This window comes from Sphaerodactylus townsendi, linkage group LG03 (assembly GCF_021028975.2).
Source record: "Sphaerodactylus townsendi isolate TG3544 linkage group LG03, MPM_Stown_v2.3, whole genome shotgun sequence".
Classification (NCBI taxonomy): domain Eukaryota; kingdom Metazoa; phylum Chordata; class Lepidosauria; order Squamata; family Sphaerodactylidae; genus Sphaerodactylus; species Sphaerodactylus townsendi.
In genome coordinates this window covers 11,948,534-11,971,421 of record NC_059427.1, presented here as the reverse complement: position 1 = coordinate 11,971,421, position 22,888 = coordinate 11,948,534, and the positions used below count along the sequence as shown (strand labels likewise).

Sequence of the window (22,888 nt, the reverse complement as noted above, 5' to 3'; positions counted from 1 at the left end):
AAAAAAAACCCCTCCATCTTCAAAAGGTTAAAGGTTACTAGCACCTTCTGTGCTATGTCCGATAGGGAGCAGGAGAATACGAGGTCCATGTGACATCACATTATATCCTTAAATGCAACAGCCACAGATGGAAAACTGCCCTAAATTGCAATAGCCATTTGAGGAGACCAATTCATTCTGGATAAGGTACCGGAGATCTTAAGATTGGGATGTTACCGTGTGATAGTTTAGCAAAACATACTTATTAAAGGCTCATTCCGCACATGCAGAATAATGCACTTTCAAACTGCTTTCAGTGCTCTTTGAAGCTGTGCGGAATGGCAAAATCCACTTGCAAACAGTTGTGAAAGTGGTTTGAAAACGCATTATATTGCGTGTGCGGAAGGAGCCAAAGAGAGATGGTCACAAATACTTAGGTCTCCTGCTGTGAAGAGATTGAGAAAGTTGCTCATGTCGGGCGTTACCAACACATGGTTGATTATGCTGCATCCCCCCGGATGATACAAAAGTGAACTCACCTGAATTAGGAAACCAGAGCCCTTCGGGGATGGGGCGGTATATAAGTCCAATAAAATAATAATAATAATAATAATAATAATAATAATAATAATAATAATAATAATAATAATAATAATAATAATAATAATAATAATAATAATAATAATAATAATAAACCCATTTATCCAAACTTTGAATTGAAATAGCAAAGTCAGAGATCTGTCTTCTTTTGCCTCCATCCACACGAGTGAGACATACGCCGCTCCGGCCACATGCGGGCAGAACAAGAGGCCACACAAAAGGCGGGGCTTGTTTGAGGGTCTTTATTAAAAGCAGGAAGATCTTGGGAACAAAGACGTGGTGATGCCCCCCCCACCCTCGATCGTCGTTTCCCGCCCCCTCCAACAACAGTTTCCCCCTTTCTCCCAAGGCAAGGCATCTCCCTTCGCTGGTGGAAGGGCAAGCAAGAGTGTCTCCAGCTGGGGAGAGGGCAGAAATATTCCAGGGGTTGGGGAACCCACAAACGATTCTCCAAAGGCAGAAGAGCAGAGGCCCGTTCCTTTCCCCAAACAGGGGATATTTGGCAAAACCTCCAACGACTAATTGTTCAGTGAATAACTACCGTTATCGCTTTTCTTGTCTTCCAAGTAGCTTACCCACCAAAGATGTAGGCAGGGCCAGTAACCACCATTTGCAAAGCCATCTCTCACCCCTCTCCCTGCCCCCAGTTTTCCCAGATGTCCGATTCTTGTACTGTTCTGGAGGAACTCCAGCATGGGTCCACCCCATCCCCCTACATGGCTTCCGGGGTCCCTGCCTTGTTATTCACTTTTCTCCACACCCACAAGAAGGGGTGCGCCTTGGCACAAAGACGTCTGCGGTACCTCCCGTTTTTTTAACTCCTGCCTATTATGTACCCCCTCAGGACCGACCGACCCCCCACCCCAGCTTGCTCCAATTGTTCTCAATCCTGTTCCCTTTGAGCCTTCCCAATACTTTAAAATCCCTGCCCTCCTGAGAGAGACCCACTTCGTCTTGAGTTCAACTGAGATTAAGGCCACCCTCCTCACCTCAGAGAGTCCAGTGCATGGCTTCCCTCCCTCCTATAAATTTCCGCTGGGGGGTTGTGTTTATTCATCCCAGGTTAAGGAGAGAGGAGGGAAGAGGGAAAGGAGGGTGATTTTTCAGCACTGAGAAAGGGACGGGAGGCATCAATGTTGTATTCTTCCCCCTGCCCCCTTGCCTGCATGGCACGATCCATCACGCCCCTCCCCCATGTCTCCCCCCCAAAGTGGAACATCCCAAGACTTACCTCTCAAACAAAATTCAACTGCAGCAAGTCACATGATCTCGGCCCCCTCCCCAAACACGCACCCACGCACACAAGACGCAAATCTCCTTCTTGCTCTCCCGCACCCACGCAGGTGAAGGTACAGAGCCAAGTGCATACCCCGTTCTCCCACCCCGCTGTTCTCCATCAACGAGGGAAGCCATCTTTGCCGTGGTGGTGTGTTTTTTTTTCCCAATCAGAGCCTTCGTTCAAGTCCAAGGAGGGCATTTTGAGGCAAAAAAAGGAAATCCGACCCACCCTCGCTGGAGAGTAGGACAGATCGAGTTCACAGCTTCCTTCTTGGGCTGAGTCGGAAACGGATCCCTCTGGGAGAGGATGGAGCAGACGAGAGTTGACGAAGCCATTCCTTCAAGCTCCCTTCGCGAAAAGCTAGGATGGATCGGTCCTGGACCATCGATTCATTTTATGTCCCGAGAGGCTCAGTTCATGTCCAGAGAGCCCTCCTCCCTCACACTCCTTGGAACAGTCTCCCCCTCTTGCTTCCATCCCATTAAGAGTTAAAAGGGGGGGTTCGTGTTATACGGTGCCTGTGGTCCAGTTCGTGGGAGAGTTCCCCCCCCCTCCTCGTGTGGGGACTGGAGTGGTTGAGTCCAAGAGGTCCGAGCAGTATGATTCACAGCAACAAAACAAGGAGCGAAAGGGAGGGATTGTACCATGTACCTGGGGTCAAAAGGGGGGGTGGGAGAAGAATAGGCTAGCATCCTGGTCCAGAACTGCAGGTGGAAACGAGCACGGCTGGAACCAACTCTGCCTAGGCAAGCTCCTTGTGGGCGTGGCGATGTTAAGCCCCGCCCCGACAAGACACAGCGGCCAATCCGTCCTCTCCATGCTTGACGGTAGCACGGCTCTCGCATTCCTGGTCCCGTTGCTGGGAATAAGCTCCCCCCTCTTCCATTCCGGCCCCGCCTTCTCGGCTCCTCACGGGCAAAAGCAGCTCCCAGTCCCCACCCTGGAACTCTCTAGGGCTGGAGAGTCGGGGACGGGGGGGTCACTGCGGGGCACCCAGTTCCCCCGAGAGCCCCTCAAAGGCAACGAGCATGGCCTGGCGCACCCGGTCTGTCAGGGCCGGCACATCGTCAGCGCTCAGCCCCTGCGTGGCCATGGGAGGCAAGACCTGGACCGTGCAGCGCCCTGCAGTGGAGAAGGAGCAGACAAGGAAGCGGCGGCGGCAGCAGCAGGCAGCAGAGAGGGAACACCAGAGCATGTCAAGGGAAGGGGGAGAAATGGGGATTCAAAAGGAGTACAGGTGGAAAGAAGAGAAATGGGGGCGGGGGGGGGGGAGAGAAAACAGAAATGGCATTAGAGGGCAACGGCAAGAGGCATGGCGGAAGGCATGCCCACCGATTCCTTCCGCTCTGGTCAAACTAAACAGTCTTTAACATGGACTCCCTAACAAAATACTATTCCTTGGAACGGGAGCTTTCCTCCGAGCGAGAGCTCTCTCCCTCGGACGCGCGAAAGGGACTTCAATCAGGACTCACAAAAAGGACACACCAGAGCCCACTTTTGCTGGTCCTCAAAAGGTGCCGCTGGATACCTGCTTAATTTTGCTGCTAACTGACAGAGTAGACCTTTTACTGCGGAAACTGCGTTACCGAGGCAGGGTAAGTGCGGCTGCAATAGGCTCGGCACAGCAGAAGAAACAACACAACACCATAAAGCAGTTTCACTTCCAAAGAAGACTTTATCTTTAGGTGCAGGTTATTCAGAGGTGTAGACAGTATCAGCAAACAATTGGACAGCATGCTCCGCAGCAACTCAGAAATCCCTAGACACAGTACAGTTGAACATGCTCTACCTTTATACTTCTGTTAGCCTATCACAGTAAAGGTCAGTGATCAGGTTTGAACCGGTTCTGTACAGATACAACAGGTTTTGACAGGTGTTTTTGTCAGACAAGTGCTGTCACCTAGATCACATTGATCTGTCTGCTCACAAGATGCACACCACAATATTATCCTTATGCTTCACTTTGCTCCCCCCACCCCCACCCCCCCCGGCCGACCCCTGGGGTCAGGCCAGGTCAGGTTACCGAATGCCAGAGAGTTGAGCTCACCTGTAGCAAAGCGCCTTTCCTTCTTGCTGTAGAAATCTCGGTAGGAGGAGATCACAATTGGGATGACTGGTACCTGGGGGGGGGGGGGGGGGGGGGGGGGGGGACCAGAAGAAAAAAAAAGGTTAAAAAAGAGAGGCAGAGAATGGTATGAAGTCCCACCCACCCAAATTTAGATGCAAGGCTGTGAAGCCGAGACAGCCAGCGGGGGTCCTGCCAAAAGGGGACAGCTGATCTAGCAAAAAGCCTGAACTGATGAACCAGCCTGAATAGCACAGCTGAGAAAGGGACATGCCACAGGTTCCCAGAGGTGCCACACATTGCAAAGTCTGATTGCAGGCCAAGTTTCCAAGGTGGAGCAGAGGGAATGTGGAGAAGGATATGAGCCCCATTCCTTACCTGGGCTTGTACGGCCAAGTGGAAGGCACCCCGCTTGAAGGGCAGCATGGAGCCGCTGTGGTTCCTGGTGCCTTCTGGGAACACCCAGACCCGAACCTGTGAGGCGGGGGGTGGGGGTGGGGGCGCAAAGGAGTCCATATTAGTTGTTGCCTTCAACAATTTATAGACATACACTTGGGGCAACATCACCATCATCGTCCCTTTGAGGCCCTTTCCACACATGCAGAATAATGCACTTTCAATTCACTTTCAATGCACTTTGCAGCTGGATTTTACCATGCCCAATAGCAAAATCCACTTGCAAACAATTGTGGATTGAAAGTAGCAGAGATTTGCTTTCGAAGGATAGCAAGAGATTACCGCAGCACCCGGCCAAACCAGCAAATCTTTGCTTACTCGCTCCAGATTCCCCTGCCATAGAATCACAGTTCAGTGCTCCGGAACACTCCAGTGTGGCTGAAGGGTGTCCAATGGGGAGGCTCAGAGGGTAACTCTGTGTATGCTCAGAGGCACTCAACGTTACCTGACACCAGACAGGGCCCAAACAAAACTAAGATGTTCTGCCATGTGGAGGCTTAGCTCAAAAATCAAGTGAAAATCCCTCCCCCTCTCCTTCCTTTTTTGACTTTGGGATATGACTGGATATTTTTTGAGGGCCACATCCTGAACCATGGTTGCCTCCTCTTTTAACCCTGGTTTTGATGCTGCTTTTGGCAAAACCAAGCTCCTCTGACTGATTTAGCAGAAGAGCCTGTTCTACTATACCTGTATCACCTCAGAATATACATAGCGGTCTAGTGGATATTTGACTGCATCCCCTGTCCGAACCCTGGCACTATTTTTCCTCATGCAAAGCTAAACACTCAGAAAGAAGGCAAAGCTATTCTCCTTCTGAAAAAATAAAGGAGTACTGAGGACGAAGCATCCTTTCCTAAAAGCATGTTCCTTGGTCCTTGGAATCATTCTCAGGTGGCACAGGCTCACAAGAAGGCCGTGCATACATTTCAAACAGACACCATACCCTGAGGCAGTTAACTGCCGAATCCCCGGGCCAGGAGGCAACGTCAGGGGAAGGCCTCAGCCTCTACGACCTGTCGTTGGACCTCCAAAGTAACTGGATGGTCACTGTGTGAGACAGGATGAAGAAGAAGAAGAAGAGTTTGGATTTATATCCCCCCTTTCTCTCCTGCAGGAGATTCAAAGGGGCTGACAATCTCCTTACCCTTCCCCCCTCACAACAAACACCCTGTGAGGTGGGTGGGGCTGAGAGAGCTCCGAGAAGCTGTGACTAGCCCAAGGTCACCCAGCTGGTGTGTGTGGGAGTGTACAGGCTAATCTGAATTCCCCAGATAAGCCTCCACAGCTCAGGAGGCAGAGCAGGGAATCAAACCCGGTTCCTCCAGATTAGACACACGAGCTCTTAACCTCCTACGCCACTGCTGCTCCTGGACTAGATGGACCACTGGATGCTGGACTAGATGGACCACTGGTCTGATCCCAGCAGGGGGCTTTTAATGTTCTTAAATAGAAACGTTAAACTGAAAGACATTCCACCAGTACCTCTCTCTCTTCGGCACCCCACCCATGCTTGCTCTCCCCCCCCCCTTGTGAAGAAGCACCATCGCTGCCCCATCCTCTTCTCCTCCCATCTGCCTTCCTTCGAGATCTCCCTTGGCTCCCTCCCCCCACGGGACTCACATCCTCGCGCAGCATCGTTTGAGCGGCCTCGGACATGACGCTAATGGCGTCGTCGGTCTTCTTGCGGTTGATGAAGATGATGCCCCCCAGCCAGCAGGCCAAGCCCACTGTGCCCATGTACATCAGCTCCTTCTTGGCAATCGGCACGCACCGGTCCGGAAGCACCTCCATCATCCCTGCAGAGGAAACAGCCGAGGTCAGCCGTGGCCACGGGCGAGGCGGTCCAGCCCGTTTCAAGGCAGAAACATCCCACCACAGCCCTGAACAGGTCAGAACCTAAACACGCTCCTGCGTCCTCCCCCCCCATTGCCGGACAGCGCCGCGTACTCGTATCCGAGATCCATGAATGGTCAAATGTTCTCTCACCCGGCAAGACTCAACAGGGGCACTTGCCTCTAACCCTGTTCCTCCATCCCAGTATGTCTGCCTGATCATCTGGGGCAGGGGTCTTCAAACTATGGCCCTCCAGATGTTCATAACTACAATTCCCATGAGCCCTACCATTTGGCCATGCTGGCAGAAGCTGATGGGAATTGTAGCCCATGAACATCTGGAGGGCCATAGTTTGAAGACCCCTGATCTGGGGTAAAGAAAAAAACCTCTTCTATGTGACCAAGCAAGCACATATCTGAGAGCTGGGAAAAACAGCTGGTTCCAGATGTTCCCGCAGACTATTAACATATGATGATGGGGGTGATAAAGTTTAGAGGGGCAGGCACGCTTCTCAAAATTGTCAAGGTGAAGGAAAAGAGATTCCACCTAAACACCAGGAAAAACTTCCTGACAGTCAGGGCTGTTTGACAGTGGAAGGCACCACCTGGGAATGTGGTGGAATCTCCATCTTTGGAGGTTTTTAAACAGAGGCTGGATGGCCACCTGTCAGGGGTGCTTTGATTATGTGTTCCGGCACTGCAGGGGGGTTGGACTGGATGGCCCCTTGGGGTCTCTTCCAACTCTATGATTCTCCCCGTTTGACCATCTTTCTGGAGGTAAAGCTGGCCACACTGATATAGCATAAAATATATGTTAATAATATAAATTATATATAACAGCCGTTGATGGTCCCCCCCCCCCCCCCAATCCTTGTTTCTGTTTACATCTTTTTATTGATGGAGTCAGCAGTCTTCCCATTTAGGAGGGTTTTAAAATGGGTTTGCTGGGTGCCCGATTCTGATTCGATTTTAAACTGTATTAACCGCTGTTTTAATGGGGATTTAGTAAATTATTTATATTGGAATTTGACACATGGCCAACTATTTACAGTGGATCACCAACCCTAAATTAAGAAGAGCTTTAACACTGGCCAGATTCAATCTAATGCCTTCTATGCTGCTCTATGGCAGATATCAACAAATTGATAAACAGAGGAGGCTATGTCCATGCAATATGGGTCAGGTGGAGACACTCGATCATACCCTCTTTCATTGTGTAAGGTTTTGCAAAAAATCAGAATGTCACAATCTGCACTTATCCCATTTCTGTATAACAATCTAACTGGATGCTCTTTAAGATACCTAAGTGCTTTTTGAAACAACATGGATCCCACAGTGTGTGAGGAATGTAGCAAAATTTCTGCTAACAATAAATAGACGTAAGTCTAGATGAATACCAACCAATGTCTATGTATTATGACCACATATAGCCAGCAGTAATTTTGCTAGCTTCTGTCAGTATCCGATGACGTTTAAGTGAGTTAACTTAGCTGAAGGAAAGTCCTATAGTTACAGAAGGACCATGTATATATTTTAGTATTTAGTATTTTAGTACCAGTGTCTATAATTGTGAGCAATAATGGGCAAATTTTGTATGCTGATTTTGTATGTTTATTTTATGCCAATAAAGGCTTCTGAATGAGTATATTGGAATTTAATTGTTTAGTTTTTGTATTTAACTGTATTTAACTATGATTTAACTTGTTGTACACCGCCCAGAGCCCTTCGGGGATAGGGCGGTATATAAAACTAAACAATAAATAAATAAATAAATAAAATATAGAAAATAACATTAATATAAAAATATTAATAATAGAGGGTCATGATGCTGTGTAGCTATGCATGATTCATTTTGCCAAGAAAGTCCTTTTTACAAGTCAGCAATCGAATATTCAAGTTCCTGGTGAGATTTACCACAGGATGGAGTCAGATCTATTTTTCTGGTTCAGATTTCATGGTTTAGATGTCACGTGACAATTTAACGTTGGTTAGTCTGATAATCCAGGACTACGGTCAGAGTCCTGGGCCAAACTGGGCCAAACTGTGAGCCCCAAGGTCTCCTGGGAACTGTAGTTCCTCAGGTCGTTTTTTAGCCTGTACTGTGAACAGGCCTTTTTTCCAGCCTGAAAAAGTTCTAGGAAAAGGAAAGGAACTAAGGTAAGTGTGAGAAGGGGGCTGGGGCCATGGGGGGGGGTGCTGTGGGGGGAAGGGGGAGGGGCCTGGGGCAATTTTCCATGCTCCCCAGGTGTGCACCTGGTGCACGGCGCACACTCCTTCCCCCTTGTAGCTCCGCCACTGACTACAGTTTGTGAGGGTGCATCAAATCAGGGTCAGGAACCCAGGCTGGAAGTTGACCTCTAAACCACGGTTAGCCTTAGCTACGGTGACGTAAGATGTCAGAATGGGGACAGCCTGGCTGTTCCTCGGCGCCGTTCTCATCACAACTTCAGCCAGGATACTAGCTGGCTCTTCACTCGAGGGCAGAGCAAAAGCGATGACACCAGTGTTCGGAAACACCAATCAGGGCTTGAATGATTGCTTATGAGCAGGGGTCTTCAAACTGTGGCCCTCCAGATGTTCAGGAACTACAATTCCCATCAGCCCTGCTACTTGGCCATGCTGGCAGAGGCTGATGGGAATTGAAGTTCCTGAACATCTGGAGGGCGATAGTTTGAAGACCTCTGCTTATGAGTCAGTTCTGGTTTCAGAGGCTAATCCAAGTTGAAATAAATCACAGTTCCATGTTACATCCAAAAAACAGATTCTTTGAATGGCTGCAAGAGACCAGCTTTCTCCCCCTTGCATAGGAAGAAAAGTCTCTGGCAAGGACCCCATTGCAAGAGACAGAGGTGGCGTGGAGCAGAGGCAGAAGAATCAGCCAAGCCAGAGAGTTGCATTGCTGCAAACCACGCTTTGGAATGCTCCAGTAGGATAAACTCCTTCCAAAGAGCGTACCAGCACCAGGAAACAAAAGAGGGGTAGCCCCGGGTGTCAGCTGTGCCATTTAGATTTGCGTGGAGCTTCCCTATGAGAATTACAGTCCAGTGGTGGGATTCAGCAAGTTCGCACCACTTGGGCAGAACCGGTTGTTAAAATGGTGCTCGTAAACAACCAGTTGTAAAATTATTTGAATCGCACCACCAGAACCGGTTGTTACATTATTTGAATCCCACCACTGGTACAGGGTGAACGATGTCTGGCGCAACACACAGCAATAAACACTTTATCCTCTCCATGCACCCCCCCCCCCCTTTTCAACTTGCAAGCAAATTTTACTGGACTGGCCAATCAGCGCAAAAACAAACGATTCGTTAACACGCAACCTTGACATTCTACCAGACACGAACACACACAAGTGGGAAGTCATCTGATAGTCTAGCGAATTCCCCCTCCAGCCAAGGCATACCTAGTAAGTCCAGCGAGCTCTGGTGGTTGGATACCACCACATAAGGCTCCTTGATATTGAAGTTCTCTATCCCCCGCACATCAATCTTGATCCCATACAGGTATTTCACATGCACCAGCATGGATCTGATTATTCTGGAAATGGGGAGGAGGAAAAGAAAGTGGGTGACGCTTAGAAAGTAGAGCAGATATCACACATTTTTACAGGCCCAACTGCTGCGGCCTGTCGAGCGGTAGCCACAAGCGCTTGTCGTACTCCGTGACCCAGGAAGAACAAACTTACCTTGTCCCTAACAGAAGGGTTCCCCCTACAGGTCATCATCATTGGCGCACCAACTAAACCCACCTCTGTATCCCACCACAATCTTATAGTTACAATAAACGAACACATTTGTAAAGCCATCGCCCATCTCAGATGGTCCGGTACATTGAAAAGCAGAGGGAAGAAAGGAGCTAAGACAGAGTGGAGGCCTCTTTCTTTTTGCCCTCTTTCTTTCATAAACTAGGCTCCCAGCTTTTCCTACATTCGTTCGTGGACTGCCTGCCTCCCCTCCCTGGAACAATGCACTGTTTGCATCAGGTTATTTCCCCCAACGATCAGTTTCATTTCAACTCTCTGTAAATGTCCAGGAGGGTTTGTTCAGAGCCAAGATGTGTGAAGGTCCAAAAGAAATTTGAAAAAGTTATTATTTTGTTTGTGGAATGCTGTCAAGTCGCAGCTGATTTCTGGTGACCTCGGGAACAGGTTTTCAAGGCAAATGACAAGCGGAAGGGGCTGGCCCTTGCCTACCTCCACGGAATCTTCCTTGGAGGCCTCCCCTCCGAGTACCGACCCTGCGTAGCTTCTGAGAACTGATGACCCCGGGCTCTACCCGGCCTCCTTCCCTCCCAATTGTGATTCTTCTATCCCATGAAAAAACCTCACTACCAACAAAAGAGTCTTAGAAAAATCCTTATTGGCTCAGATCCTGTAGTAAATCTCCACTAGCAGAAGGCATCTTGATCAGGACAATATGGATCACCTTGGTTACCACCACCACCACCCTGCCGCCGCTACTGAAAATGGTCCACTAGATGCTGGGTGTATGGAACTTCTGCCTTACCCAAGCCAGGACTGTGCATGTCAACCAGCCAGGACAGATTCGCACTCTGGACAGCTCCGTTGTGATATGGAAAGGGTTACCTTATACTAAAAAAACAAGACACCACCATATAACAATGTGAACTGAAAAGGGAAAGAGGGATTCCATTTGACCACTCCAAAAGTCTTTGCTGGGGATCACTGGACCTGCATGGACATCTGTGTGGGTTGTGGACTGTGATGAGAAGGACAATTGCCACAGCAACGCGTGGCCGGGCCCCGCTAGTATTGTTATAACTTTTGTTTGTATTAGAAAGTGTTGCCTATACTTCAGTTTTCTTAAAACGTTAACTTTTCCGAGAAAGGTCTCTTTCAAGTTTCTGAACATTTTGAATCCCTCTATCCAGTCCTGTTCAACTTGTGAACTACGATCTGAGCAACAGTCCACCAGGATTTTGAATTCCCGCTTGATTTATCCCTTTGCCAGGATGGCAACCACGCACGGGAGAGGCCAGAGCATTTGGCTTCTGGCCTGCATTGGTCATGCTGGGTCACACATTGAGAGCCAGTGTGGTGTAGAGGTTAAGATCGGTGGACTCTAATCCGGAGAACCAGGTTTGATTCCCCATTCTTCCTTCATATGAAGACTGGTGGGTGACCTTGGGCTGGTCACAGTTCTCCCAGAACCCTCTCAGCCCCGCATACCTCACGAGGAGTCTGTTGTGAAGGGCAGGGGGAGGGACTGTAAATTGCTTTTAGACTCCTTACAGTAATAAAAAGCAGGTATAAATCCAAACTCCTCCTCCTCTTCTTCTGCAAGCTTGATGCTCCCTCAGGCTCCCAGAACATTCCGCTGTTATCTGCGTCCTCATCTCGGAAGACCTGGTCCGCCGCCTCCTCTTCCCACGTGAGAAGATCAAGCAGTTCACAAGAAGCTTCCGAGTCACGTCTGCTGTCAGATACTTTATCCATGACCCAAGTCTTTCCCCGCCCATATTCTCAGGCCAAGAATGGTCAATCAGCCAGCCACCCCCTTCGGGCCTTCAGTTTCTCTTTGCTTCTGATAGACACCCCGCCTTCACCAGAAGTACAGAGCCTGGAAGGTTGGTTAGCAGCATGCCCCGGCGTGACTCAGTGACGCAGATTTGCATAATTACGGCAAAGTCAGTCTTCTGTCAGCACATTACAGAGGTCAGGTCAGAGTTCTAGCTATCACTTGGGGACATCTAGTCAGCACACCTGTACCTGAAAGTGATCTTGCCAAAACTGAACAAATTCAAACTCACCGCAGGAGACGCTCTTGCTGAGTGTGCTGACGAAGACTGAATGACAGCCTTCACAATTATTTCACATGTCACACTGTGTGTGTGCGTGCACTACTATTATATTTCAGTACAGAATAAAGAGCTAGTACAGGAATACCTGAATGAATGAATACAAATTCCAGGGCCTGATGAACTACATCCCGGGGTATTAAAAGTACTGGCAGCAGGAATCTCAGAACCGCTTGCTATAATCTTTGAGAACTCCTGGAGAACAGGAGAGGACCCAGAGGACTGGAGAGCTAATGTGGTCCCCATCTTCAAAAACAGGGAAAAAGACGACCCAGACAACTACCACCCAGTCAGCCTGACATCAGTACCGGGAAAGATTCTAGAGCAGATCATTAAGGAGACAGTCTGCAAGCACTTGGGAGGGAATAATGTGATCACTAAAAATCAAGATGGGTTTCTCAAAAACAAGTCTTAGACTAACCTTATCTCTCTTTTTTTGTGGAGTGACAAACTTGGTAGATGAAGGGAATGCTGTGGATTTTAGTAAGGCCTTTGACATTCTTGCAAGTAAGTTGGAAAGATGTGGACTAGAAATGCAACTATTAGATTTGTAATTGGTTGACTCGCCAAACACAAAGAGTGCTCATGAATGGCTCATTTTCATCCTGGAGAGAACTGAGTAGCGGAGTGCCAATATTTTTATCGATGACTTGGATGATGAAGTAGAGGGCATGTTAATCACATTTGCAGATGATACCAAATTAGGAGGGGCAGCTGACACCCTGGAGGACAGCAGCAGGATTCAAAATGGACAGATTAGAGAGCTGGGCCAACAGAGATAAATGTAAGATTCTACACTTAGGCAGAAAAAAATGAAATGTTCAGATATAGGATGGGTGACACCTGGCTTGACAACACTACACGTGAAAGGGATCTGGGAGTCTTAGTAGACCACAAACTGAACATGAGTCAGCAGTGTAAAATGGCAGTCAAGAAAGCCAATGCAATTCTGGGATGCATCAATAAGAGTACAGTGTCTAAATCGAGGGCAACAAAAATGGTAAAAGGTCTGGAGTCCATGTCCTACGAAGAGAGACTTAGGGAGCTGGGGATGTTTAGTCTGGAAAAGCGAAGGTGAAGGGGGGACATGATAGCTATGTTTAAATATCTGATGGGATATCATGTCGGAGCAAACTTGTTTTCTGCTGACTCAGAGACTAGGACACGGAATAATGGATTCAAGGTGCAGGAAAAGAGATTCCACCCCAACATTAGGAAGAACTTCCTGACCGTCAGGGCTGTTCGACAGTGGAATTCACTGCCTCGGAGAGTGGTGGAATCTCCTTTTTTGGAGGTTTTTAAACAGAGGCTGGATAAACATATGTTGGGAGGGCTTTGATTGTGTGTTCCTGCATGGTAGGGGGTTGGACTTGATGGCCCTTGTGCTCTCTTCCAACTCTATGATTCTATATATTGTTAACTAAGTTGTATGAGCTTTTCCCCCCATAGTCAAGGAGGACTTTCATATCCCTCACAGAAGCTGTTCATCGTTCTTTTTTCCCCTTTGAAAATTCTACCCATAGGCTTTATTGATGTTTGTGACACTTCCATGACATCACAGCAGTGTAGCCAAAGAGAGTGGACTCTGTAGACAGATTATTATATACTGGGGATGCAAATAATCAGCTACCCCATGGCTGCCACACGGTAAAAATGCCGGGTGGCTGGCACCTGGGTTACTGCAGAGATTGCCTTAAAAAATGGCTGACAAAAATGTTAATGACTCTTCAGTTCCACATTTCCCCAACCCTCCAAGTTGCATGCATATATTTTAAGATTTCAGTCCCAAGGGGGGCTTTATAGACCATACCGTGGATGGCTGTTCTTCCACTAGGCAGACGACTGGTTGGCCCAGGCTTGCCTGATCCCATCAGATTTTTAGAAGCTAATCGGGGTTGGCCCTGGTTAGTACTTGGATGGGAGACCTCCAAGGAAGTCCTGGGCCGCTTTGCAGAGGTAAGCAATGGCAAACCACCTCTGAAAGTCTCTTGCCTTGAAAACCCTAGGTCATAGGTGTCAAACTCACGGCCCGCCAGATGTTATGGACTACAGTTCCCATCATCCCCTGCCATCATGCTGGCAAGGGATGATGGGAATTGTAGTCCATAACATCTGGAGGGCTGTGAGTTTGACACCTATGCCCTAGGTCAGTGGTGGCGAACCTTTGGCACTCCAGATGTTATGGACTACAATTCCCATCAGCCCCTGCCAGCATGGCCAATTGTAGCCCATAACATCTGGAGGGCTGTGAGTTTGACACCTAAGCCCTAGGTCAGTGGTGGCGAACCTTTGGCACTCCAGATGTTATGGACTACAATTCCCATCAGCCAATTGGCTATGCTGGCAGGGGCTGATGGGAATTGTAGTCCATAACATCTGGAGTGCCAAAGGTTCGCCACCACGGCCCTAGGTGGTTGTCATACATTGGCTGCTACTTGATGGTATTTTCCAACATTGCACATATATGAAAGCGGGATGTTCCACGCAGAGGAACCATGCAGAAGTATCTGGAGTTCCAAATTATAAGTGAAAGCAATATAAAATTGTAACGTGTCCGAGCCAGAAAGATTAGATGCACTGGGGGGGGGGGGGGGGCACAGCAGAGAGCAAGAAACTCACTTCATGTTTTCCACGTTGCGTCCGCGAAGCGCACAGACCGGGATGACGATGACAGCCAGGAAGAGGATGTAGCTGTTGTAGAAGGCCATCTTGCAGAAATACTTGAAGGTGGCGCTCCATTCGTACAGAAGCGGGACAACCACTAGGAACAGGATAAGTAGCCACTGGCCTAGAGAGATCTCCATCGTCCCTGCAAAAGAGAGAGGAAGAAACAGAGGAGGAATCAGCTACGTTTTCGGTGCCGTCTGCTCAGTTTTTTTAGTAACTTGCTCTCTTCCAAACCTGCTCAAAATATGTTTCGGTCCAACCACAAAGACTGTCAATGCAAACAGACACCTGAAAGGGGATTTTTACACTATGTTCCAAGGAACCTTATCAGGAGGTCCTAAATGAGAATGCGCCAACCTGGATAGCCCAGGCTAACCTGATCTTGCCAGATCTCAAAAGCTAAGCAGGGTCAGTCCTGGACAGAATTTGGATGGGAGGCCACCAAGGAAGTCCAGGGCTGCTTTGAAGAGGCAGGAAATGGCAAACTACTCTCTGGCCTTGAAAACTCCACCAGGTGTTGCCACACGTCCGCTGCGATTTGACGGCAAAAGGGGCGGGGGTGTGTGTGTGTGTGAAAGGAAAGAGAACTTGGCTATAAGAGAGCTCCTCACAGCCACATGGAGGCGTTAAAGAGTGCATTCTTAATTCCTACAGGGCAGCGGCAAGCATCACGACCCCTTGTCAAGTGTCCTGCAGAAAAATGTGAGCTCCAAAATGCGACTCAGAATCCTCTGCCCCATTCAGTGGCACTGCAGCAGGAAACAGGCTTGCCGGGCAAACTTTTTCCCAATCAAGGCAGCAAATTTGAAAGCCACCCATTCAAAGAAGGCACGCATTTCATCATCAAGAGGCAGAACAATTCTCCGAAGGTCTTGCCTTGCGTTCTTGGAATGCCTGCTGATTGTGGTAGGGTGAGCGCCACGATGATGGGGCTACCACCCAGCAGGCTGCGTTAGGTTGGATGCTTTTTCTGTCCTACCTCTTTCCACTGCCTCCTTGCTGTAGCCACTGCCCCACGTGGCTTTTGTTCACATGGCTCCCACAAACTCCTCCCTCATTTGGCCTGAAGAACAAACGGTAGGATCAGGCCCCATTATTTTTTCCTGGATTTATATCCCTTAGGACACAGGTGTCAAACTCACGACCCTCCAGATGTTATGGACTACAGTTCCCATCATCCCCTGCCAGCATGATGCTGGCAGGGGATGATGGGAACCCTAGTCCATAACATCTGGAGGGCCGCGAGTTTGACACCTATGCCATAGGAGGGTAAGAGCTTGTGTATCTAATCTGGAGGAACCGGGTTTGATTCCCAGCTCTGCCGCCTGAGCTGTGGAGGCTTATCTGGGGAATTCAGATTAGACTGTGCACTCCCACACACGCCAGCTGGGTGACCTTGGGCTAGTCACAGCTTCTCCGAGCTCTCCCAGCCCCACCTACCTCACAGGGTGTTTGTTGTGAGGGGGGAAAGGCAAGGAGCTTGTGAGCCCCTTTGAGTCTCCTACAGGAGAGAAAGGGGGGATATAAATCCAAACCCTTCTTCTTCTTCTTGCCAGAGAGTTTTCAAGTTATTTCAGAACAGTCATTCTCACCTCCTTTACTAGTAAGTTTGTAAGGCAGGACTTGCCTCTGCAAAAGCCATGCTGACTCTTCCTCAGCAGGTCTTGCTTTTCTCCATGTTTAATAATTTTATCTTTAATGATAGATTCTACTAATTTACCAAGAACAGATGTCAAACTGACTGGCCTGTAATTTCCCGGGTCCCCCCTAGATCCTTTCTTAAAGATTGGTGTGACATTGGCCATCTTCCAGTCTTCAGGGATAGAGGAAGTTTTCAGGGATAAGTTGCATATTAAAGTGAGAAGATCAGCAATTTCATGCTTGAGCTCTTTAAGAACTCTTGGGTGAATGCAATCTGGGCCAGGAGATTTGGTAGCATTTAGTTTATCAATGGCTGCCAGAACTTCTTCCTTGTCCACCACTATCTTCGCTAGTTCCTTGGATTCGTCTCCTAGGAAGCTTGGTTCAGGTGCAGGGACACCAGTTTAAAGCAGATTAACAGCCAGCTACACTGAAAGTTGCCCCTGCCCCAGCCTGCTTAATCCCTGCTGCCACAACGAGAAAATTACAAAGCCTCTGAAAGATCCCGAGGCATTTAGTTGGACTCCCGTGGAAGTGAGTTCCAAAGATACTATCAACAAGAGAATTGTGCATCCTCTGAGGTCAGTAGCAGAGATACTGGATGTTCTGATAACTAAATTAAAGCTAGGGAAAAGATGCCAGCCCTCAAGCCTTTCTGGAAACCACAGAAATGTACTTCCTGCAATCCTAGGAGTGTGAGAACAGGCTGCGGTTTCCCTACTGGTTCGCTGTCCGCAGCAGGGCCCGGCTTTGGAAAACATGTCCTGGAACTGCTGGAATATGTGGTGCAAAGATAATGAGGCAGTGTGTTAACAGCAAGTTAAGAGGTTCATTTTAAGATTCCTCTCCTTCCTTGCTAGCCCAAGGGGTTCTCCAGTGACGTGCAAATAAAACTAAAAACCATGCAGTAAAACTGTTACGTGCATATGGTAAATCAATCGGTCACCCATCTCGAAGTTGCAACTAAAACCAATCCAAAAAGCAGCCGGTCTGTGCATGTTGTGCGCTATGCTGTCAAGTCGCTTTCAGCTCACGGAGACGTTATACATTTCATCTGTAGCACCAAACCTCCATCTGGTTGGAAATGGGACAAGTCCGATCTGACAGACTCAGGATAAAAGAGCCTCACGTGTTCGGACAAATTTTCTGGTGAAACACTCAAAGCACTTTGCACAACTCCTCTTACTAATCTCAGTTGTCTTTACAATGCAATTGACTTTACAATACAAACTAGGCCAGGAATCATCCTCATGAAGGAGGAACAGGCAGCTCCAAACACTTTTTGTTATCCAAGTAAGGTATCAGTACTGCTAATGTGCTACATATCCAGCTAGACTTTTTATATTGATACACAATTCTGAAAGGGGTGAGCACCCATCCCCGGGGCAAAGACAGGGGTGGCACCAGTGGTGGGATCCAACAATTTTAGTAACAGGTTCCCATGGTGGTGGGATTTAAACTGTGGCGTAGCGCCAACGGGGCTGGGCGGGGCACAACGGGAGAGTGGCCGGGCATTCCTGGGGCAGGGCATTCCTGGGCGGGGCTGTGACAAGGACGCAGCCGCTGCGCCGGTCCTTGGGCGGGAAACGAATGCACGCAGGCGCAGGCTGCCACGCACGCCGATGCACCTCCTGCTAGACTGCTTCCAGTTCTGCGTGCTACTGCTGAGAGGAGGGGCGTAACTAAGGCAAAAATCACGTGGCAAAATCACCCATTAGTAACCCCCTCTCGGCACACACAAATCATTAGTCACCTACTCTTGGGAACCTGTGAGAACCTGCTGGATCCCACCTCTGGATGGCACCCCCCACTCTCCAGTGCCCCGTTCTGTGGGACGCTCCCATTTTCCTTCCCAGATTGGGGCAGCCCTTGCGTGAGAAGACCAATATTTCAAAGCTGCTTCAGAGCACAGCTGGTCGACTCAGATTAGAAGAGGCCCAAGGCCAAGCCAAGATATAAACAGGAGGCTGCTCCAAACCAGAATCACGACACACTCTTCCTTTTGGCGCTCAGATCTGGCACAAGCGAAATAAACTTCGGCTAGACCTGAGGTAGTGAGCCCCTGGCACGCGTGCCAACCGGCATCACCCCACCTCCTTTTGCTTGGCACGTGGGGCCGGTTTGCTGCCTGACAAACTGAGGCGGGCGCCTGAGGTAACGACAGCGGCATTTGGCCACATTCAGCCCTCATATTTCCCTCATGCATTTGTTTGCCCGTACGTACACCTTCACAAGCAGATGATGTTGTGTGTACTTTTCTGGCATTTGGGTATTAAAGGAAGACTAGCCTGAGAGCTAGCTGTGGCTTAATGACTGAGCACATAATCCCCAACATGTCTGGTTAAAGAAAGTCACTGTAGTGCATGCTACACCGGGGCGTAGTGATTGGAGTGGTCGACTAGAAATGGGAAAATCGAGGTCTGAATGCTATGAATAAACCACCTGAGCGGCTTTCGTCCAACCGCTCGCTCTCAGCTTAACCTACCTCGCAGGGTTGTTGTGAGGATGAAAGAGAGCAAAGGAGAGGAGAACCACACATGGAAGAAGGGCAGGGTAAAAGATGCCTGCATAGGTCTCCCATCACCTGCTCTCTGTCTTTCTCTGTCTGAGAGTCACTAGAGGAGGAGGTTAAGAGCTCGTATATCTAATCTGGAGGAACCGGGTTTGATTCCCAGCTCTGCCGCCTGAGCTGTGGAGGCTTATCTGGGGAATTCAGATTAGCCTGTGCACTCCCACACATGCCAGCTGGGTGACCTTGGGCTAGTCACAGTTCTTCGGAGCTCTCTCAGCTCCGCCTACCTCACAGGGTGTTTGTTGTGAGGGGGGAAGGGCAAGGAGATTGTCAGCCCCTTTGAGTCTCCTGCAGGAGAGAAAGGGGGGATATAAATCCAAACTACTACTACTACTACTACTACTACTACTACTACTACTACTACTCTTCCTCTTCTTCTTCTTGGCCTGGTTCCATATGAGGAAGCTTTACGTGTTCACCATCTGCCCTGACAATCGCAATACACCACAAGAGAATGGCAGAGAGGCCTTTCTCAGCAGATCGGTCCCGAGCCATTAAGAAAGACTTCACAAATCTACACCACAGCCGCACGTACTCTACCAAAAAACGACACCATTTTACCTCAAGACAGCCTGCAAACTCTGCACCGACCAAGAAAAACTCTGGACTACTTTAGCTGTTGTGTGTTTTCTGGGTTGTGTGGCCATGGTCTGGTAGTTTTGCCCTAGCGGACCACAGTCACACAGCCTGAAAAAAACCCACAAACGCCAGCTGATTCTGGTTATAAAAGCCCACTTTGGAGTAGTGTGTCTGAAAATACAAGCAAGTTTCCATACGTGGCATGAGTCTGCAAGAGGAACGGGGTTCACAGGGCTCTAAAGGCACAGAAAACCGTGGCTGGACATATTGCTCGTAGGTTTTCTAGCCTATTTTTACTTGCGGACTAGAACAGTGATGGCGAACCTATGGCACGGGTGCCAAAGGTGGCACTCGGAGCCCTCTCTGTGGGCACGCGCACACAGAGTTCATCATGGGGGTGTGTGGAAAATCACCCCCCACACACACATCTAAGCTGGCCTAGGCCACTGAGCGCGACATGCACGCAGCGTGGTGAGCAGGGAGGACTCGGCTGGTGGGCCTGGTGCCTGTGCTCCGGGTGGCTGCTGCCCAAGAGGGGGGGGGGGGCAGAGGAGGCAGAGATGCTAGAGAGGCACAGAGCGGTGCGCGCGGGACTTGCTGGAGGCTAGAGCAGGCTGGCCCCTGCTCAAGTGGGTGGGGCAGGGGAAGAGGGAGACAACCGGTTTTTTTCTAAACTAAAACCTCAGAATTCAGGTTAAATTGCCGGGTTGGCACTTTGCGATAAACAAATGGGGTTTGAGTTGCAATTTGGGCACTCGGTCTCAAAAAGGTTCACCATCACTGGACTAGAATCTTGCCCCACGCCCTTCCACCTTTATGCAAAAAGAAAAAAAAGGGTCATGATTCTCAGAAGGCTTACTCCAACGCCCAGGAGCCATTCCTCTTATGCTTTTATAACACAATTACACAACACCCTGAAGGTTACTTCACTGAATCAAGTTTGCAGAACAGTAGCAGCGCTTCAGGGCATGGGGTGTAGTATTCTCTGGGGGAGGGGGGGAAGGGAGGGGAGGCCAATCCAGATAGCTGGCAAACAGCCCAGGCGCTCTTCGTACCAGCAGATCTAGGAATGTGAAGTATTTTTCCGGCTATGCTCTCAGTGACCCAGCTGCAATAGGAGGCAGATGGCAGAGTTCAACCACATGCTCTGGTTGAATGCTGCTGTCTGCCGCCTTTGTTTTGGTTTCCTTTGTAGTTCAGGAAATCTGAAAACAGAATGCAAAGTTTCAAAGCTATTTCTCCCGGCTTTATTGGCACGATCGATAAGGAAGCCCCAAGTGTGATCATCTATCCCAGGTCTGGGCACTGTGGGAGCAACAGGCCGCAATAATTCCCAGCAGTATTACCAGAGAAATGTTGTGGGCAGAGGTGGGATCCAGCAGGTTCTCACCAGTTCCCGAGAGTGGGTTTCTAATTATTTGTGTGTGCCGAGAGGGGGTTGCTAATTGGGTCTGCTTTTCCGTTAGAAATTCCATTAGGTCCAAAAATCATCAAGTCCTGTTGTTTCCTATGTGGCTGGTTAGCGAAGGTAGAAAACGGGATAATTCTCCCTGTTGGGCTGTTTTAAAAACATGTTTTAGAAATATGGTAAAGTTCCTTGTTCAAGGAAAGTATCCTTCTTTTGGGTGCTGTGTGGTTTCCGGGCTGTATGGCCGTGTTCTAGCAGCATTCTCTCCTGACGTTTCGCCTGCATCTGTGGCTGGCATCTTCAGAGGATCTGATGTGGGAAAGCAAGTGGAGTATATATCTGTTGGAGTGTCCAGGGTGGGTGGGGAAACCTTGACAAGTATTAAGTATTTGGCAGGCAGTCAATTAGAGGAGAAGTAGTTGTTTCTGTCGGCAGTAGACGATAGGACTTGCTATAATGAGTATAAATTATGGACAGAAAGATATCAGCTGGAAATTAGGAACTTTTTTTTTACAGTAAGAGTTTTTTACAGTAACAGAGAAATTATTAATGCCCCGCCCCCGGAATGCCCGGCCATGCCCCCGTCGTGCCCCGCCCAGCCCCACTGGCGCTACGCCACTGTTTGAATCCCACCACCATGGGAACCTGTTACTAAAATTTTTGGATCCCACCACTGGTCGTGGGGTTTCCAGGCTGTATGGCTGAGTTCCAGTAGCATTTTCTCCTGACGTTTCTCCTGCATCTGTATATTTATGGTGCTTAAAAGATAAAGTATGTTGATATATATAAAAATGCATTTCTGAGGTTCTAAACTTCTTGTTGAGTCGTCTGCTGGCCCTCACATGTCGTCTGCAGCTTCCGCAAAACACCCCCACAAATTCCCATTTAATTTCTTATGCAGACCTGCCATATATCAAAACTACGATGGGGGAAGTCATGATGTGGTGGGGATAACTGTAGTACAGTGGTCAGAATTTCGGACTAGGATTTGGGGGTCTGAAAGAGCCATGGCCACCTCACTCCTGGTGAAGGAGGGAAAGAAGGGATAAAAGTTCAAGTTGCAGAGCCAAAGACAGAGCCGGATGGAACCGCAAGAGCAAAAGATGAGCAGCTACGAGGAAAGCCAACCAGTATTAGGTCTCTGTGGAGTACATAAGAACATAAGAACAAGCCACCTGGATCAGACCAGAGTCCATCTAGTCCAGCTCTCTGCTACTCGCAGTGGCCCACCAGGTGCCTTTGGGAGCTCACCTGCAGGATGTGAAAGCAATGGCCTGCTGCTGCTGCTGCTGCTGCTGCTGCTGCTGCTCCCAAGCACCTGGACTGTTAAGGCATTTGCAATCTCAGATGAAAGAGGATCAAGATTGGTAGCCATAGATTGACTTCTCCTCCATAAATCTGTCCAAGCCCTTTGTAAAGCTATCCAGGTTAGTGGCCGTCACGACCTCCTGTGGCAGCATATTCCAAACACCAATCACACGTTGCGTGAAGAAGTGTTTCCTTTTATTAGTCCTAATTCTTCCCCCCAGCATTTTCAATGGATGCCCCCTGGTTCTAGTATTGTGAGAAAGAGAGAAACATTTATCTCTGTCAACATTTTCTACCCCATGCATAATTGTATAGACTTCAACCATATCCCCCCTCAGACGTCTCCTCTCCAAACTAAAGAGTCCCAAACGCTGCAGCCTTTCCTCATAAGGAAGGTGCTCCAGTCCCTCAATCATCCTCGTTGCCCTTCTCTGCACTTTTTCTATCTCTTCGATATCCTTTTTGAGATGTGGCGACCAGAACTGAACACAATACTCCAAGTGCGGTCGCACCACTGCTTTATATAAGGGCATGACAATCCTTGCAGTTTTATTATCAACTCCTTTCCTAATTATCCCCAGCATAGAGTTGGCCTTTTTCACAGCTGCCATGCATTGAGTTGACACTCCCATGGAACTATCAACTAAGATGCCCAAATCCCTTTCCTGGTCTGTAAAGGACT

At 48.8% G+C, this 22,888-nt stretch overlaps 2 protein-coding genes across 3 annotated transcripts in view; both read right to left on the bottom strand.

Moving 5' to 3' along the window:
• The window catches only part of LOC125428885 (zinc finger protein 271-like), a 1,035,007-nt gene that overhangs the window by 870,859 nt on the left and 141,260 nt on the right, over positions 1 to 22,888 (bottom strand). The window lies entirely within an intron of this gene.
• AGPAT1 (1-acylglycerol-3-phosphate O-acyltransferase 1) overlaps positions 808 to 22,888 on the bottom strand; it is a 76,222-nt gene continuing 54,141 nt past the window's right edge. For both annotated transcript variants that reach the window (XM_048489481.1, XM_048489479.1), the window contains exons 2-7: positions 14,651 to 14,840; positions 9,618 to 9,751; positions 6,000 to 6,175; positions 4,302 to 4,397; positions 3,906 to 3,978; positions 808 to 2,980 (exon numbers count right to left, since the gene is read on the bottom strand). In XM_048489481.1, the coding sequence (XP_048345438.1) occupies positions 2,838 to 2,980; positions 3,906 to 3,978; positions 4,302 to 4,397; positions 6,000 to 6,175; positions 9,618 to 9,751; positions 14,651 to 14,835 (807 nt within the window). In that variant the 5' untranslated portion in view covers positions 14,836 to 14,840 and the 3' untranslated portion in view covers positions 808 to 2,837. The remainder of the gene's footprint in view (positions 2,981 to 3,905; positions 3,979 to 4,301; positions 4,398 to 5,999; positions 6,176 to 9,617; positions 9,752 to 14,650; positions 14,841 to 22,888) is intronic.